General features: G+C 47.5%; 1 protein-coding gene across 1 annotated transcript; it reads left to right on the top strand.

Moving 5' to 3' along the window:
- Window positions 1-504: 504 nt before the first annotated feature.
- LOC104251259 (lipase member M) lies at window positions 505-8401 on the top strand. Its single transcript, XM_009811725.2, has 10 exons — window positions 505-603; window positions 1877-1966; window positions 2491-2656; window positions 3990-4188; window positions 4443-4552; window positions 4986-5122; window positions 5565-5708; window positions 6906-6977; window positions 7721-7786; window positions 8168-8401. The coding sequence occupies exons 2-10, from the start codon at window positions 1883-1885 to the stop codon at window positions 8399-8401; spliced, it is 1212 nt and encodes a 403-aa protein (XP_009810027.1). The 5' UTR covers window positions 505-603; window positions 1877-1882.
- Window positions 8402-16189: the final 7788 nt, after the last annotated feature.

Below are 16189 nucleotides of genomic sequence, written 5' to 3'. Positions count from 1 at the left end.
CCTCTCGCTGCGGTCCAGATAGGCATCCTTTGTGCTCAGTAAGAAAAGACACATTCTCCCACCAAAACTGCACCCCATGGCCAATGAAAGTGAAAGGTAGCTTCATCCCCTGCTTCTTCCCTCCCCGGGGTTGGATTTCTTTTTCATTTTTTAAAGAGCACCCCCAGCAGTCATTATGAGGACTGGAAGGTTTTGCATTTCCAAGCAGTGGCTCATTACACACCGGGAGGCAGCAAGAAGAGCCAACAAGAGCCGGACGGGTTTCCCACAGCAGCTTGCTGGGATGAGCTAGACTGGCCCCCATGCACCCCACTGTGCCTCGTGCACCCTGCAGCACCCTGAGCATCAACACCAGCGCCATGCACCACTGCCAGCCCCACGCACCCTGCTGCACCCCATGCACCAATGCCAGCCCCATGCACCAACACCAGCCCCAGTGCAGGTGGAGAATGGTCCAGAGGCTGCACATCCTCCAGTCCACATAGGTCACGTGCGACATCAGATGACGCTGTGCCACATCAAGTGGAAATAACCAATTTGTTGCAGCTCTCAACTCTTCTATAGTGCCACAAAAATATTCCCAAGTGAGCCCGGCTAGGAAGGGTGTCTCCTTTCAGAGCAGACTCCAGCCCTCAGGTAAATTACATGTTCGCAGGAGGAACTATTAGAGGGAGTGGCGACCTGTGACGTTCCCGAATGCGCGGAGCAGAGGGAATAATAACCCGATGCATGGTGGGCGAGAGCGGCGTGCTCGGGCAGCAGGGACCTCTTGCTTGGCGGACATCAGGAGGAAAGGCACCCACGCCTCTTCTGCTGCAGCCCCTGGACCGCAACGGGTAATTCTTCCTCCTCGGGTGCCTCTGCCTTTGCACAGGCTGCCAGCGAGGGGCCATCCCTGGGGACAGCAGGAGAGAGCTGTAGGTACTTGAAGAGCCCCCGAGAAGGGACGGCGGGGCTTCCCCGGGAGTCCTGGGTCCAAAGGAAAGTCGTTCTTCTTGCGGGAGGGGTGGTGGGAGCATTCGGGGGTCAGGACTGCGCTGCTGGTGGAAGGGGTTTCACCCTGCTGCACCTCCGGAGGTCAGCGGGAGCTCTCACGGTCTGCTGAGCTGAGGGACCCTTCACAAAGGGAATATGCTTGCAGGTTGGCTGTTGGGAGGAAAGGGCCATCCCGGGCAAGGCTCTTCCCTTGAATTTGCATGCTACTCTCCTGACGTTACACCACAAAAATGCTTTCTGCCTCTCCTTGCTTTTCTGAAAGGCTCCGTCTTAAAAGTAACGCCTCCAGAGACTCCTGGGCAGCTGCGGAAGGGCTGTGCTGAGTCAGCGTGGCTGCCGTCCTCGCTGCACCTCCCACCTCGGCCCCTGTGTCCCAGAGACCCGCGTGCTCCTCAGGAGCATCCCGGGAACAACCCCTCAACCGCCTTCCCCTGGGGAAGGAGAGACCCGCTGCACAGCGGGCATGTTGGCAGCAATCAGTTTAACCAAATAATCTGTTCTTCCAATTATCCGAGCCATCATTTTAAAAGAATAGTCTATAATCACCCCCTCGAAAACCAGATTTGCCTAGGTGCGTATAGCTGTGTATATCACATGTATATACTGCATGCATATCACAGGCATTTTTCTGAATACAAGGATCTGTTGGAGAATGTGTGATTAAAAGGTGATGGAGTTTGGACTCTGGCATTTTTCAAGATAAGCAAAATGAGCCATTTTTAGAACCAACTGGAGGATTTCAAATTTAAAATCATCTCACCTGTTGAGTGGTCAGGTTGATATACTAACAGAAGAGTAGTGCATGCCAAGGGAAGTGCGTGCAATCCCTGGCTTCTCTGTCAGTACCGGCAATGTCTCTCATGTTGACAATGTTTTGCAGAGCACCATGATGTGGCTGTTCCTAACCATCGCTTATTTAATGTGCATCAGTGAAAAGTCAGATGCGAGCCCCGAGGTGTCCATGGATGTTGTAAGTCCTGACTTATCTCCCTTCTTTTCCTGCTTGGGCATGCAATCTACCCGTGCTGCCATAGTCTGGGCAGGACCCATGGTCTCTGCATGTGTATCTTCACCAGGGTTTTGTACCAGGGGTTTGTTAGATCTTTTGTCTCCCTGTGTTTACATACACAGAGATTTATGGCAGACGTTTATGGGGGAGTTCGGTCCAAGTCAACAGGTTTGGTCAAAGCAGCTGTCTCAGGCTTGGAGCTTCACTCTCATTGCTGCCCCGCTCTTCACAAACGTTGATTGCAACACAAAAAGCAGCAACGGGTCTTTCTTTACCAGACCTGCTCGGGGAGTGAGGGAAACTCACACCTGCCAAAAATTTTAGCTGAAGTCATGACATCACCACAGTGTTGATGGAAGAGACATTGGGAACTCCTGCTCAAGGTGGCCACTGTTGGCTTCACCCAGCCAAGCCGTGACACCCTCTGGGGCGGAGACCCCCACCTCTCCGAGGACCCGTCCCACGCTGTCCTTCCCTTCCCACAGGGTGAAATTATCCGCTACCATGGGTACCCCTATGAGGAACATGAAGTGGTGACAGACGATGGCTATTACCTCACCGTGCAGAGGATTCCTCACGGCAGAGACAACCCGGGAAGCATGAGCACCTCCCATGAAGCAGAGACGCAGCGTTCCAGCATGTTCTGTCCCCGTAAGTGCCACAAGAAGGTCTGCCTGGTCCAGAGCCCTGAGAGCTTTGCTGGGCTGGAGTAGGCCATGGTTAGGGCTGCCTCGTCATGGGCTGGGTCCTCAAGGAGACTACTTTCCCAGTAGGATTAGCCTTGGGAGCAGAAGAAATGCAGGTGCCCACCACGCCGACCTTCTTGTTCTGAGAGGATCTGCTCCAAAGAGGAAGGAAAAGATAAGGAGAATGAATGGGACAGAGAAATCTTGCCCCAGGTTTTACCCCAGCTCAAAGCCAGCTAGTGCGGCCGCAAAAAGCCATTTGTCAGCAAAAAAACTCCACATGTCCAATCCAATGCCATCTCACCATTTCAGCTCCTTTCTGTTCTTCACTTGAACTGTTGTTTCAAAGTGGAGGGGGTGATGCCCCATTCTTGGCAGGGTGTCCCTCTCCTCGGTAGCAGGAGAACTGGTGCATGAACATGGCAAATAAGTGTAAAAAGCCAGATTTCCATTCAGGACACATTGTCCTCAGCTGTCCAGGGTGAAAATGTGAGTCTTATATTGAGGGTCTAAAAACCAACAGAAAAAAGAGGAAACAAAGAAAAAAAAAGAAAGAAAGGAAAGTCACTTTTATTTCAACTTTTTCATGCTACAACCTATGGTCGCCCTACCGTATGAATTCAGATATCTTTGTGATGACCCTGTTGTGGCTGTGAAGTTGGACCTGCTTTAAGCAGGGGATTGGAGACGAGACCTCCAGAGGTCCTTTCCAAACTAGACCTTGCCATACTCTCTCTTCCTACAGCACTTCAGGCTTCCTGGTCCTTTGTTAAAAAGATCTTAAGTTTATTCTGGAGAGCTGAGACTTGCCCATATGGCTTAAAGTGGGCAGAAGTGGGTGGAGGAGATGCTCTTAACCCCTCCCATAGCCGTGTCTCTTGCAATAGGGCATCATGGTGTCTTCATGCCATGGAAGGTACTTAGACCCTGCTGAGTTTTCAGTGTCTGCTGGTCAGACCCAGAGTACCTGAGCCAAACAAAAGGCACCATGAGGAGGGTGGTCTCCATGCAAAGAGCACAGTCAGTGTCCAGACAGACATAGGGCTTGGTTTCTTTCTTCCTGGGAGCGTGATTTACCAATCTTCATTCAGCGTGGAGTCCAAACTTATTTTTCAGTTTCGCTACATCAATTTTCTCTGCCCTGGGATATCAAAGAGCCTACTTCAAAAACACCTCTCCAAAGAGGCTCCCTGCACTGGAGTCAATTCCCCGGAGGGTTGTTGCCAAAGCAATACCTGGATGTGAATGGTCAATTTTGCTAGTGGTCAGAGAAAATGATCCTCCCCTTCTTTCTTCAGCCCCAAAGCCTGCGGTCCTCCTGCAGCATGGCCTGGTGTTGGAGGGAAGCAACTGGGTTACGAACTTGCCCAACAGCAGCCTGGGCTTCATCCTCGCTGACGCCGGCTACGATGTCTGGATTGGAAACAGCCGGGGGAACAGCTGGTCACGAAAGCACAAGGAGTTTGAGTTTCACCACCAGGAATACTCAGCTTACAGGTATTTTCTATGAAACTGAAGGGTGGGCAGGTACCTGGTACCCTCAGCAGTGTCCGTAAGCTGAAGGAGCAACGGCACTGACAGTCGCACCATCTGTCAGTGGGCATAAACTGACACCAAGATGCCATGGGGTGCCCATACCCGCCAGAGCCCTCACCCGCTCCCCAAATACTCGTGGCACTACTTGCCATGTCCTGCCCGTCACTCTCAAGGTCAGCAACAGCAATTTTGTCATGTGCCCATCTCCATTGCAGCTTTCATGAGATGGCCATGTATGACCTTCCAGCGACGATCAACTATATTCTGCAGAAAACTGGACAGGAGCAGTTATACTACGTGGCTTACTCTCAAGGCACCACCACAGGTACTTAGGAGGAGATCAGACCACTGTCAGAGTTATGTTAGCTGTGCATCCCCGATTTGGGAGTGTTGTCCTGAGAGCCTGGACAGGGAGGTTAACGTCCGGGCACGTCCCAGTGACGAAAGGAAAAGAGCAGGTAAAAATCCCTGTTTGCTTTAACAGAACAGTTTTGGGCAGTGACAGCTGAAAAAGGTTGCATCGATGGCTTTTGGCGCATCCCACTGCTGCCTGAGCCCCAAGAAGGGCTTGCGGGTGCTGCAGCTGGGCTGAGCAGTCAAGCTGGGAGCTGAAATGCATCAGCAGCAAAGGTTTCATGTCAAGTCACCAGCCTGCTACAGCCACCTCCGAGGGTCCTTCCGATGGGCACACATGCTTGGGAGTCAACAACCCCTTCAGAAATAACAGGGCAGGGTCTGCTTTCTTCTCCCTCCTACAGGTTTCATTGCGTTTTCTTCCATTCCCGAGCTGGATCGCAAAATCAAGATGTTTTTTGCCTTGGCTCCTATCACCACAAACTCAAATATGAAGTCACCCTTGATAAAGGTGTTTGACCTTCCCGAGGCGCTGATTAAGGTACGTCCTCACCACACGCTCATCTGGTGTGAAGGGGAAGGAGGGAATGGGAAGGTCTCATCACCTGAGACATGCAGTGCTTGTACGTCACTTCCATTTCCCTGCCCTCTGCGTGCCCTTTGCATTGAGCGGGTATGTTTGTGCCTACACTCTTGAGCCTGTGAGGGATTAAACAATGTAAAGCCTCCTCCTGTCCAGCACTAATCAGAGAAGAGCTATTTCTAGATATTGATTTTGGGTCCATCCCCCTAGGAGAAACCTCTTCTAGGAAGGTCAGGGCTCTTCCAGGGCCATGGCCATTTCTGAAAAGCCAGAATTATGAAGCACAGCAAAGCTGTGGCAAGGAAGACAGCAGCTTTCAGGGCTGAGCAGAGAGGTGGGGAGCATCTGGAGGCAAAAGAGGAACATGAGCGACACTGATCAACGCCTTTGACTTTCACAGCTCATTTTAGGACGCACGGTGGTCTTTGATAAGGGCGAGATCTTGCAGCAAGTGATTTCCAGTCTGTGCAGCTACTCCATCTTCAAAAGCTTTTGCTCCTTGGTCCTTTACTTGCCTGGTGGGTTTACGAACAGCTTAAATGTGGTATGTACTCTCCAGTTTACCTTTTAAGTGATCCAGTTTCTCATTGTTTGAGCCCGAGTTGTCAACTAGTTGCCTTCACTTGGCCTTTCGCATCTTCAATTTGTCGAAAAATCTGACCATTGCGTCGGCATTTTGCAACCTGGCTGTTGCGTTGACCACTGTGATGCTCTTGTATTGGCACCAGAGGGAAGCCCAGAGTGCGCACAAGGTCACGCGTCCACCAGGCACGTTGTCTCCCCAGTGGGGATGATACTGAAGGGGAGAGCACAGAAATTCATTCGGTGCTCCAGGGACTCCCAGGGTTTCTCTTTCACTAAGTGATTCGCAATTTCACATGTGTTTTAATAACAAAACGGGCTCTTACAGAATGAACTCCCCTTCAACCCACTGCTAGGGGAGGTGGGCCCTTAGACTCTTCAGTCTACCATCCCTTGGAACATATTTATCCCCAAATCAGAGCCTTTCCCTGTGCTCCACTGCACTGAACACAGAGTCATAGAAAAATTCAGGCGGGAGGCACCAGGGTGGGGGTCTCCAGCCCAACCTCACTCCCACCAGGGCTAACACTAGAGCTACAGCAGGTTGTTTGGGGACATGTTCAAGCAAGCTGGGTGGTCCCAGGCATGCCCTGCTCAGATGGGGAAGGGCTGTTTCCTTGGGACCAGCCAAGATTTCAAGGTCGAGATCCTGCCACAAACCGCTCATGTGAGTAAAATTGGAGACAGGTCCATGTTGATGACAGATGGAGCCAGAGCTGGGCCACTGTTTCTCAAGGAAAGTGTTGGTGTGATTTCTTAATATTCCCAGGAGGAAACACATTAGAAGCAACATGTAGAGCTACTGTGATGAGTTGCACATTGTCTTTGCAAAGAGATTCTGAGTGCAAGAGACGGAGTTTTACTTTGGTTTGAAAGCCATATAGACTCATAACATGACCCAGCATCCCATGGAATTGCTCAGCTTACTGAAGGGAGCTCTACAGCACCCTTCATGCTGCTGTCTGTGGTGTGAGTTCGCACGGCATGTGGCTGAGCTGTGCCTTCACAGAGCTAAGACGAAGCGTTTTATGCAAATGCAAACTCCAGCTAGCCTGTGTGAGTGAAAGACTTGTTGTGTGGTTGCTGAACAGGATCAGTTCGATTTCTAATGGGATTTCCCTCCATGCAGAGAATAAATGTCTCCAATGGTTTCTTGCAGAGCCGCATAGATGTCTACCTGTCCCGCTACCCTGATTCAACATCCCTAAAGAACATGTTACATTGGCGTCAGGTAATATTTCCTGCTGCAGAATAACATCACATGCAACCAGGGCCCATGTTCTCTTCTCTCAGCTGCCGAGAACCTCTTCTCAGTGCTTGGGTATAATCCTCCATTGCTCTCCCTGCAGAGCTATTTTAGAGGGAAAGGGGAAAATTCACATGAAACACTGGTGCAGAGGAAGTTCTTTTGGCCATGACTTTCAACAAAAGATGACCAAGAGTTTTTGGAGCTGGTAGGAGATGGAGATGGAAGGAAAAACTGGTAATAAACCAGCACAGAAGATGCTAGAGTAAAGGCTAAGAGCTGGGGGTCAGTAGAGACAACTAATCATACAACAACTAATTATTCAAAGGAGGCACAGACTCATATCCTTCTGTTGTAGACATTGACCATGACAGACAAAGGAAACGTGCCCAAAGGCAAGTCTTCTTCGAGGCTAGCTCTTGGTTGTACGCTAAGTGCACCGTGGGGTTCTGGGGCTTCAGCCTGCAGACATCTACAGTCTGCAGCTTGTCAGCCACCCGAGAGAGGAGGGATGAAAGACGTGAGCAATGCCAGGCGATCTTGCAGGCCGTGCTGAGATCTTCCTGGGAGTTGAGCTCTCCTCCCAAAAGATAATATCACAGGTAACAAATAGCATCTTCGAGTCTTGGTGGCAGGAAGGAGCAGTGTGGCTCCCCAGTTACCTCTTTTATCTTTCTTACGGTCCTCTGCAATGCATGGATAATAAACACAGCTCTCTCCTTTTTCAGGTCTATCTAACAGGGGAATTCAAACATTACGATTACGGCAGTGACAACATGCTTCATTACAACCAGGTAAGAGAAATCCATTCTCACTTGTCAGTTTTAAAAGAGAAAAAAATAAAGAAAAAAAAAAAAAAGACAATGAAAATTAAAATACTGCAGTGGCTGAGACTGAATTTCATGGGATTTATGCAATTTGCCTCATATGATCAAACAGGTTTGTAACCTTTCTTACAAAGAAGAGGTCTGTGATGTCATTCAGTGATAACTTTTTGATCCTCTGGTGAAAAGTATAGGAGCCCAAGGCATAGTCAGGATTTCTGGTGATAGTTTCTATACCATTTCTTGAGATAGGGGAGAAATTCCAAGCAGCAATCAGGAATACTTTGAATTTTTGACTTTCTCGTGACCTCCCAGGCTTTCCTTCCTCAAGCCACACTATTTGTCTTCCAGACCATACCTCCCTTCTATGAGCTGGAAAATATGAAAGCACCACTTGCTGCATGGTATGGTGGCAGGGACTGGATTTCAGCCCCCGAAGACGTAAGCATCACACTGCCTCGTATAACCAACGTGGCATACAAAAAGTACATTCCCGAATTCGTCCACTTTGATTTCCTCTGGGGTATGCAAGTGTATGAACAAGTGTACAAAGAAATTCTTGAACTGATGGAGAAAAGCGCCTAGAGTCGGACCAGTGGCAGTAATTGTTGGATTCTCGTTTGTCTTCTGGGGCTTCTTTTATTTAAAAACCAAAAAAAAGTGAAGAAAAAAAGAGGGGGGAAAGACATTAAATTATTATGCTTGGTTTGGATTGATATTACTCTGGCAAGTGAGGAAAACAGGCCAATCCAATGACCGTGGAAGCACACAGAGTTTAGGTTAAATAGGTTGAGGTCCTTGCAGAAGTTGGGCATGGCCTTGGACCCTGAGTCTCCCAGGTGCCTCACTCATGTGGGTTTCCAGCAACAAGCAATTTCAGTGGAGTTTGGCTCCTGGCCACCGTTGTGGGCCCTGGCCTCCCTACGCTTGGGTTCCCAGGTGCAAATACCTGGACAGCAGCTCAGGTCCCACCTGGACACTGGTGTTTCATGAGAGTAGGTGTGCTCGCATGGGTCCATGTGGTAGGTCGAGCAATGAATCCTGTCGGGGTAGCTTTATCCACCTTCTGGTCACTCTTCCATGCCAAGAATCCCAACATCCTGACATTCATTACTTTACCTTACAATCGGAAGGAGCTAGAAACTTTCTGCCTGGTGACAAGGAAAAGAGCTCATGGGGTTTTTTTCCCACGCAAACTGTCCATTTTGCTAACATAGGGAATATCTTTCTCAAATTCATGCTGGTTCAGACAACACCAGCCATTCTCATACACAAAAGGGTTTTCAATAAGTTCTACCAGGAAACACCATTTTGTCCCATTTTAAGCAATATTCCCAAGGCACAAACCCAGCTGGAAAGGTCACCTTTTGCCGACTCTCAGGAAATGCTTTTGTTTTCCTTATGTGGAAGAGAGAAGACGAGTCTGGTGTAAGACCAGTAATGAGTCTAACTCTGTTTTCTGCTTCTGGATTACGCTTCTTAATAATATCTTGCTTAGGGGAGGAATTGTGAATTTGCCTGTTCGTGTAACTATACTCTTAAAATATGCGTGGGAGCAAGCAGGGCAAAGGATGAGGCTCTCGTTCCATAAAGATGTAATAATAATAACAACCACAACAACAACGACAATGACAACGACAACAACAGCAACAACAACAACGACAACAACAGCAACAACAACAACAATAAAGTAAAATAGGGTCCACTGGGCTCTGTGTGGTTGTACTGCCTTAAACCTCCAGGGGAGTATGGGGGTTTTCAGAACAGACGTCTTGCCATGTGCAGGCAAGGGAGAGCTGCTTGTCCAACACTCCTCCTGCTCAGGGACAACTTTCAGTCGTTTGTAAGTCTGGCAGATGCCCACGATGCAACTAGAGTCCCCCACCCTGTGCCTTGCAGGGAAGGGGTGGGTCGCGGAGGGCAGGTTGGAGGGTGAGGACGGGTGTTGAGCCCAGCACGGCTGCTCTCCAGAGGCAAACTGTGGCTCTTAGCAGCACGCTTTCATCCAAGTGTCTGGAGATGGTGGGACAGGGCTGTTGGCTCACATCCTTGTAGGAGAACAGCAGTGGGGTCTGAGTTATCAAAGGGGAGCGGCTGTAAAGGTGTTTCTCCTTCCATCCTTACAGCTAGAATTGACCACAGAAGAAAACACAACAGGGTGAGGTAATCTCAGGGTGTAAGAATGAGGCTATAGGTTAGATATGATCTATCTGGAGCGACAGTGATTAGCTACCTCACTTAGTATATGTGTAACGACATCCTTTTCTGTGTGATTAGTTATTTACTCCAGGGCTCTGCCCTGGAGCAGCATTCTTACAGGACGGCACTGTGTTCATGCCATGGATATCAATGCCAATGCAAGGAGACTTTTCTGTCTTTGCAAATAAACACCCAAAGCTTGGCAAGACATTTCCCCAACAGACTTCTGAAAAGCTTTCAAGAACTTATTTATGTTTCGTTAAAAAGTACTAACTTTTTACTTCCCAGAATTTATAAGGATTGCAGGGTTTAGTCTCTTCTCTTTCTGTTCAGGTTATAATGTGTCTGCCACTTCTGTAATTATCTGATGCAATGTTCATATTCCATTATCTTCATTCATCGGCAGTCTTCCATGACGGAGCATTTTGGTGAAGTTCTCTCTAAATCAGGTTCTGGAAGCGCTCTGCTCCCTACGGCACTGGTACTTGTTTCCCATCTCCTGTTAAAGGATCAACAACGGTTGAAGCGGTGCATTTTGGAAGCAAACAGTGCGCTAAATAATCGAGGTGCTTGTAGCTTAAATATTGTAATGTTCTGCCATCTGGGATTGCCTTGATCAATAAACGGATTGAGTTACACGGAGAGCTCTGTTGATCTTGCCGGAACTGGAGTCCTTGTGTGTCTCAAGTCTGTCAGGCAAGTCAAAAGCCATCAGGTGGGTCCATGGTGATGGCACAGGTCCAAGGCCAGGCTGGGACATCAACCCATGATGTTGGGCTCCAGACCAACTCAATCTCTCACCCTCAGACTTCACAACGCAACACGAGGCCTTCACCACCCCTGTGTATGCATTCATGGCACAGCAGTGCTCCCTTTTTATTCTCCGTGTGTGAGCAAAGCAACCTCAGTCATACTTGCTTAAAGCAGACACCAAAGCAATCCTGGGGTTACTTATAAAAGCGCAACTTCACTTTAAGCATGTGCCTGTGCATAATCCTCAAGCGGGAAGGACGCTGTAGTAGACGTGTGGAGGATGTCGGTCATTCAGCCACTTAATTTTCTTCCAGATGTGCTCACGCAAAACCATTCTTTATCTGCTTGCGTATGGCACACAAGGCTGGAAGGGCTTAAAACTGTGTCACATCCCGTTCTAAATACAATAGTTGCACCATGTTTACTGACCTATAATTTTCTACCATCATCACGGTCAATGCAAAAAAGGCAGCACACGCATGAACTGTGGAGTACATGATCAGCTCCACGAATTGTGGAGCATATGGTCAGCTTCAGGCTGTGTCCACACTGGAGAGACAATGAGCACACCTACTACAGCATCCTTCCTGCTTGAGGATTATGCACAGGTACATGCTTAAAGTGAAGTTGCGCTTTTGTAAGTAACCCTAGGATTGCTTTGGTGTCTGCTTTAAGCAACATACTGGCCTATGCTGTTATTTAGAAACTGATTTGTACCGGGGTTAATCGAGGATAAGGCTTCGTCAAGTTATGTCAGATGGTGTACAGCATTTTAATGTTTTTTTGATCCTTAACAGCAAGCCTGACAACAGTTTCCAGCAGTCACCAGCATTGCTGAGTAGATTCAGTTTCATTCAGTTGAGGACGTGTCGCTTTCTCATTTCAGGCACAATGAGCAATTTTTGTGTTATTTCCTATGTTATTTCCACATATTCTTTTGAGATTGCTAGATGAATGCTTGGAAGCGAGACCTGGTAACTGGTCTTTGAGACTTGTTTTTTCATATATTGGTACTTTAGGCAGATGGGAGTGATATAAAGCCGTGGAAAGTTACGGTTAGCCAAAATCATGATCAGATATAACTACCTCCAGCACTCTTCGCAAGCCTGTGTTGGTCTCCATTCCTGACCCTGGACTATGTCATGTGGGACATGCTACTGCTCCCTGACGGTCTCTGATAGCCCTGACCAGGGCATTGGCTAAGCTGAGCCCAATCAGCTTTTCTCCAATACATTGGAAAAAAGCCCAAGAGCACCATTATACCAAATTTGAAAAATGTTAGTATTTATTTATTGAGAAAGTTTGCTGAAGTTGGCCTAGGTCTGTTCATGAACGGACGAAACTCTTATAGCTTTAAAATACTCTTTAAAGCCAATTGTACAATGAAGAGAGATCAGAGAAGAAGTACAAGAACTTCAGGGTTGTTCTGGGGTCTTCTGAACAAAGAAATGGGGGAAGAGGGAAGAGTTAGCTGAGACAAACCACTGGTGACCACATCTCAGTTATTTCACAATCAACATTTAGGAACATTTATCGTTTTGTTGATCCAGTTTCACTACTGTGAATAAAACGATTGCATGAACAATTCTAGCAAGGTGTTGTAAAAAGAATTTGTTGTTTCATCAAGCTTCACTACGCAACTCTAGCATGAGTAAAACCCCTACTAAATGTGTTATCAGAGATGCTGGAGATATCCTAGCCTAGCTGAGGGGCTTTAAAATAGGAGAGGTAGAACGAGATAAGCACTGCTTTCCTTATCAGGGTCTTTACTTGAGCAAGGTTCTCCAAGGTTACTACAAGGGAATCATGCTTATCTGGCAGGGATTACACAAGAGTTGATGTTCTCTTATTGCTAAAATCAGAATGATACTCTCTTTCCCAGTTCAGGATGACAAGACCAGATGACAGCTAGTTAAGCATCTCCCTGCTTGTGACTGGCTTACCCTTGTGCTTGGCAGGAGGCAACAGATAGAAGGTAACCACCAGCATACAAGTCTGGCGGCTTGTACATGCCTGAAAGCACCAGGAGAAACACCAGACCAGGATTTAAAGGAACGGTATGCATTGATAGTCAAGGATGGGATTAACACCAATCAAACTGGTAAGCGCTGAGGAATGTGTTGCTTGCACCGTGATGCGCCACAGAGACAGTGACTCATCAGCAGAAGACCTGCACCTGCTAACAGAAGGACTGCAGTGGGGATACAGCACTTTTCTTGGGTTGTTTCTCTTCCTGTTATCCCAACAGGAGGGTGGGTTACAGTCCTATGATTCCTCAAATGAGAAAATGAAAGACACCCAGCAGCAACGTTGCCTGATATTTATGAAACATGAAGTTAACAAGATGCAGAAGCAAAACATTGCTCCATAGTAAACTTTGACTCTTAAGGGACCTTAGAGGCCACGAAAGAGTTGGTCTTTGGGCCTCAAGCAGAACCCAGAAGGCATATGGAGGACTCAATAGCTGGCAACCCTTGCCTTCCGTGTCACACTCGGTGACCTTGGCCAGACCACTTGGATAGACATATTTTGGCCCCTCTGAGAATGTGTGTATGAGAGTGTTGATCGGTACAGTCTACTTGGTGAGAAACTTAAATAAAATACCTTTCTGTTTCTAAAGTCTTGAATTTTCTTACATTAGTTCCCACAACAATGGGGAAAAACACCCCATGAGTGTGGTTACACAGTTTCGTTTTAAGATGCCCGTGATAGTCTATCTAACATTTGGTTGTGCACCCTACCATGTGTTATGGGGTCCTGACACCATAGGTTAATACGGCTGTTTACAATTCTGTTAAGTGTACAATCACAGTGGTATCGCGACGGTATTGCTCTTTCCACCTAAACTTGCACTTATGTGCCAAAACGCCCAACTCTGGTCTCCTAACTTCATATAACTCCAAGGTCCTCATTTCTTCCTTTGACTAAGCTACGCGAGAGTTTCTTGGTAAAAAGCTAGCTGCTCTTTGTCGGCAACTTCTCTTCTTCCTACCACAGTTATGACAGGAACTGGTGCTAAATTGCATGCTAGCCTCAGCACTGATACGCTGCTCCGATAGCCTCATCCCATGGCCTGAGGGTGCTGGAGAAGTCTCTACTGCCTTTCCAACCTCTATTAGTACCTAGTACTGGTACTTAGTACCTCCGCTAGATAAATAGTACTTAGTGGAGGTAGAAGGCAGCAGATTTGACAGTGGATGAAGTAGTCGACCATACAAATATAAGGTGAGGTCTGTCTTGATGCTGTTGAAGAAAACCTGGTGGTAGAGTAGAAAAACACAAGCTGGGTAGGGGTTTCTCCATCCACAGGGTGTTTTTAAACTCCTCTTGGGACGCACACTGGAATTGCCCTCTACACAATCTGTAAAGTCCATCTTATCTAGTGGGATTTTTGTGCTCACAGGAGTGGGAAGACATTTTCAAAAGCCCAAAGTAGACACAGGGACAGAAGTAAGGTAATGAAACAGTGAAGGCTTGGCCACACCTGCTCTCAGGAGAATAGCGCCCACACACACAGTCCCTTTGTGTCAGCGGTTGCAGCACTGATAGAGAATTACAGTCTGGTGGATGAAGTAACACATGCGTGTTTTGGGCTGTGTTTCACAACTTGCATACCGCTCATAAACTGTGGCTGGTATGAATATTAGAAGTCAACCTAATCCATGACCAGGAAACGTATACTCAAGCTGAGCACCTGGTAGCCAACCGAAAGCTCGGGCTTTTAGGTGGCTACCAAGCAGCTACAGAAAGGCATAGGTTGTAAAGTCACGCACGGGCTGGAGGCGGAGAACGAACACCCTTACTCTGTGCAATACCTGTCGCTTTAGCCAAACAGAGGCGTTGCACAAGCTCTCCTCCGCTCTGCCGTCCATCGGCAAGACGCTAAGCTTGGTGCTTTTCCAGAAAGCGTTGCAGAGGTTTTGCAAGTTGCCAGTTGCAAATACAATACCGCTCGGGTGTAAGGGCTATGTGGAGGTTGCCGGGGCCAACGTCACTTTTGAAGAGTGGTGTAATCACCCACTGCCTCCCACCCAGGCAGCTGGTGAAGCCTGACCTCTCCTTGGTGCATCTATAGAGAGGTCCTGAGGCCTTGTGAAGCTGGGGAGCCCAAGTCCTTTCATTGGCCCTGGAGCTCTTCTAAGATGCATTCCCAAGGGACCCTGGGAGTTAGGAAAAAGAAAACCTTTCGACATTTTTTTACTGCGGCTATCATGAGCTTAAGGTGCAACTCCATAGCTAAAATTCCTCACCGCACCACTCCGGCTGCTTTTGGAAACGTAATCCTTCACAAGCACGAAAGCCATGACCACATGGCCAAGCAGAGGAAGTTATCAAAGATATGAGCAGCACGCACATCGTTTAATTGGAGGACACGTGATGTGGTCCACCACAGTGCCAACGTAGCAGGGCTCTGACACAACGTGCTCTTTTTAACACTGGTGACGATAGAGCCACCACCATTCACACCACCAGCCTGATCAGATACGACAGTGGGCTCTGCCTGGTAATGTATTTTTCCTCCACATAATTCAGATTTGCATTGGAGCTATCCTGAGGGTGAAAAAGCATCGATTGCTTTTTTCCTCAGCAACTTGCCTCTTGGTAATACCATAGAGAGGATTACTGGGAATATTTCAGAAGGCAGATATGTCTCACGGCGTGGGAGACCTATTGGGGGGAGGAAGAAGGGAGGTAGAGAGTAACCAGATGGCTGGCGAGAAGATTTGCAACTCCTGCTACTGGGTTGAAGTTAAGCTCTAACTTTTAAGAGCCTGGAAAAGCATTAGAAATCATATATAATATTAACTGTGTATATGAAGCTTAGATCTCTGCTCGGGACAGGAGTCTCTAAGGTGATCAGAAAGGTTTCTGTTTTTTTCAGGCTACACTTATTTAATAAATAGTCTTCCTACGAGGCTCTACCAGTCTCAGTTCATAGGATTCTTGTGTTAATAGTGGCTTCTGGGTGCAAAAGCTAAGCAACAGAGAAACAGCAAAAGTAGAGACATAGTCACAGCCCAGTCAACCTAAATGTGTTCCTTACATAGTGTAAATTCTTACTTCGGATTAATTCCCCCTGTGTGACAATTGGCCCGACGGCATTTTCTGTCGCTTTAGTTCTTGAATTATAAAGTTGTTTCTCTTCTTTTTACCATTAAAAATACAAAAATGGGTCTTGGCTAGTACCAGATCCAGTCTGTATGTAGGAGTATGAAAAGTCTTGCGTGGACTCTAATGGAAGCTGGAACTGGGAATCCCCTCCGTTTCACCGGGCCAGACTGTGATATATGGTCTTCAGATACATAAGGAACTTAACCCATTGTAACCAAGTAGAAACAGACATTCATAACAAAATTATTTAATAATAGCAATAGCAACAGCAATAGCAATAGTAATAATAATATTTTATGCAGACACAAG

This window comes from Gavia stellata, chromosome 9, assembly GCF_030936135.1.
Source record: "Gavia stellata isolate bGavSte3 chromosome 9, bGavSte3.hap2, whole genome shotgun sequence".
Classification (NCBI taxonomy): domain Eukaryota; kingdom Metazoa; phylum Chordata; class Aves; order Gaviiformes; family Gaviidae; genus Gavia; species Gavia stellata.
The sequence above is the reverse complement of the archived record's forward strand: the minus strand, read 5'-3'. Positions and strand labels throughout refer to the sequence as shown.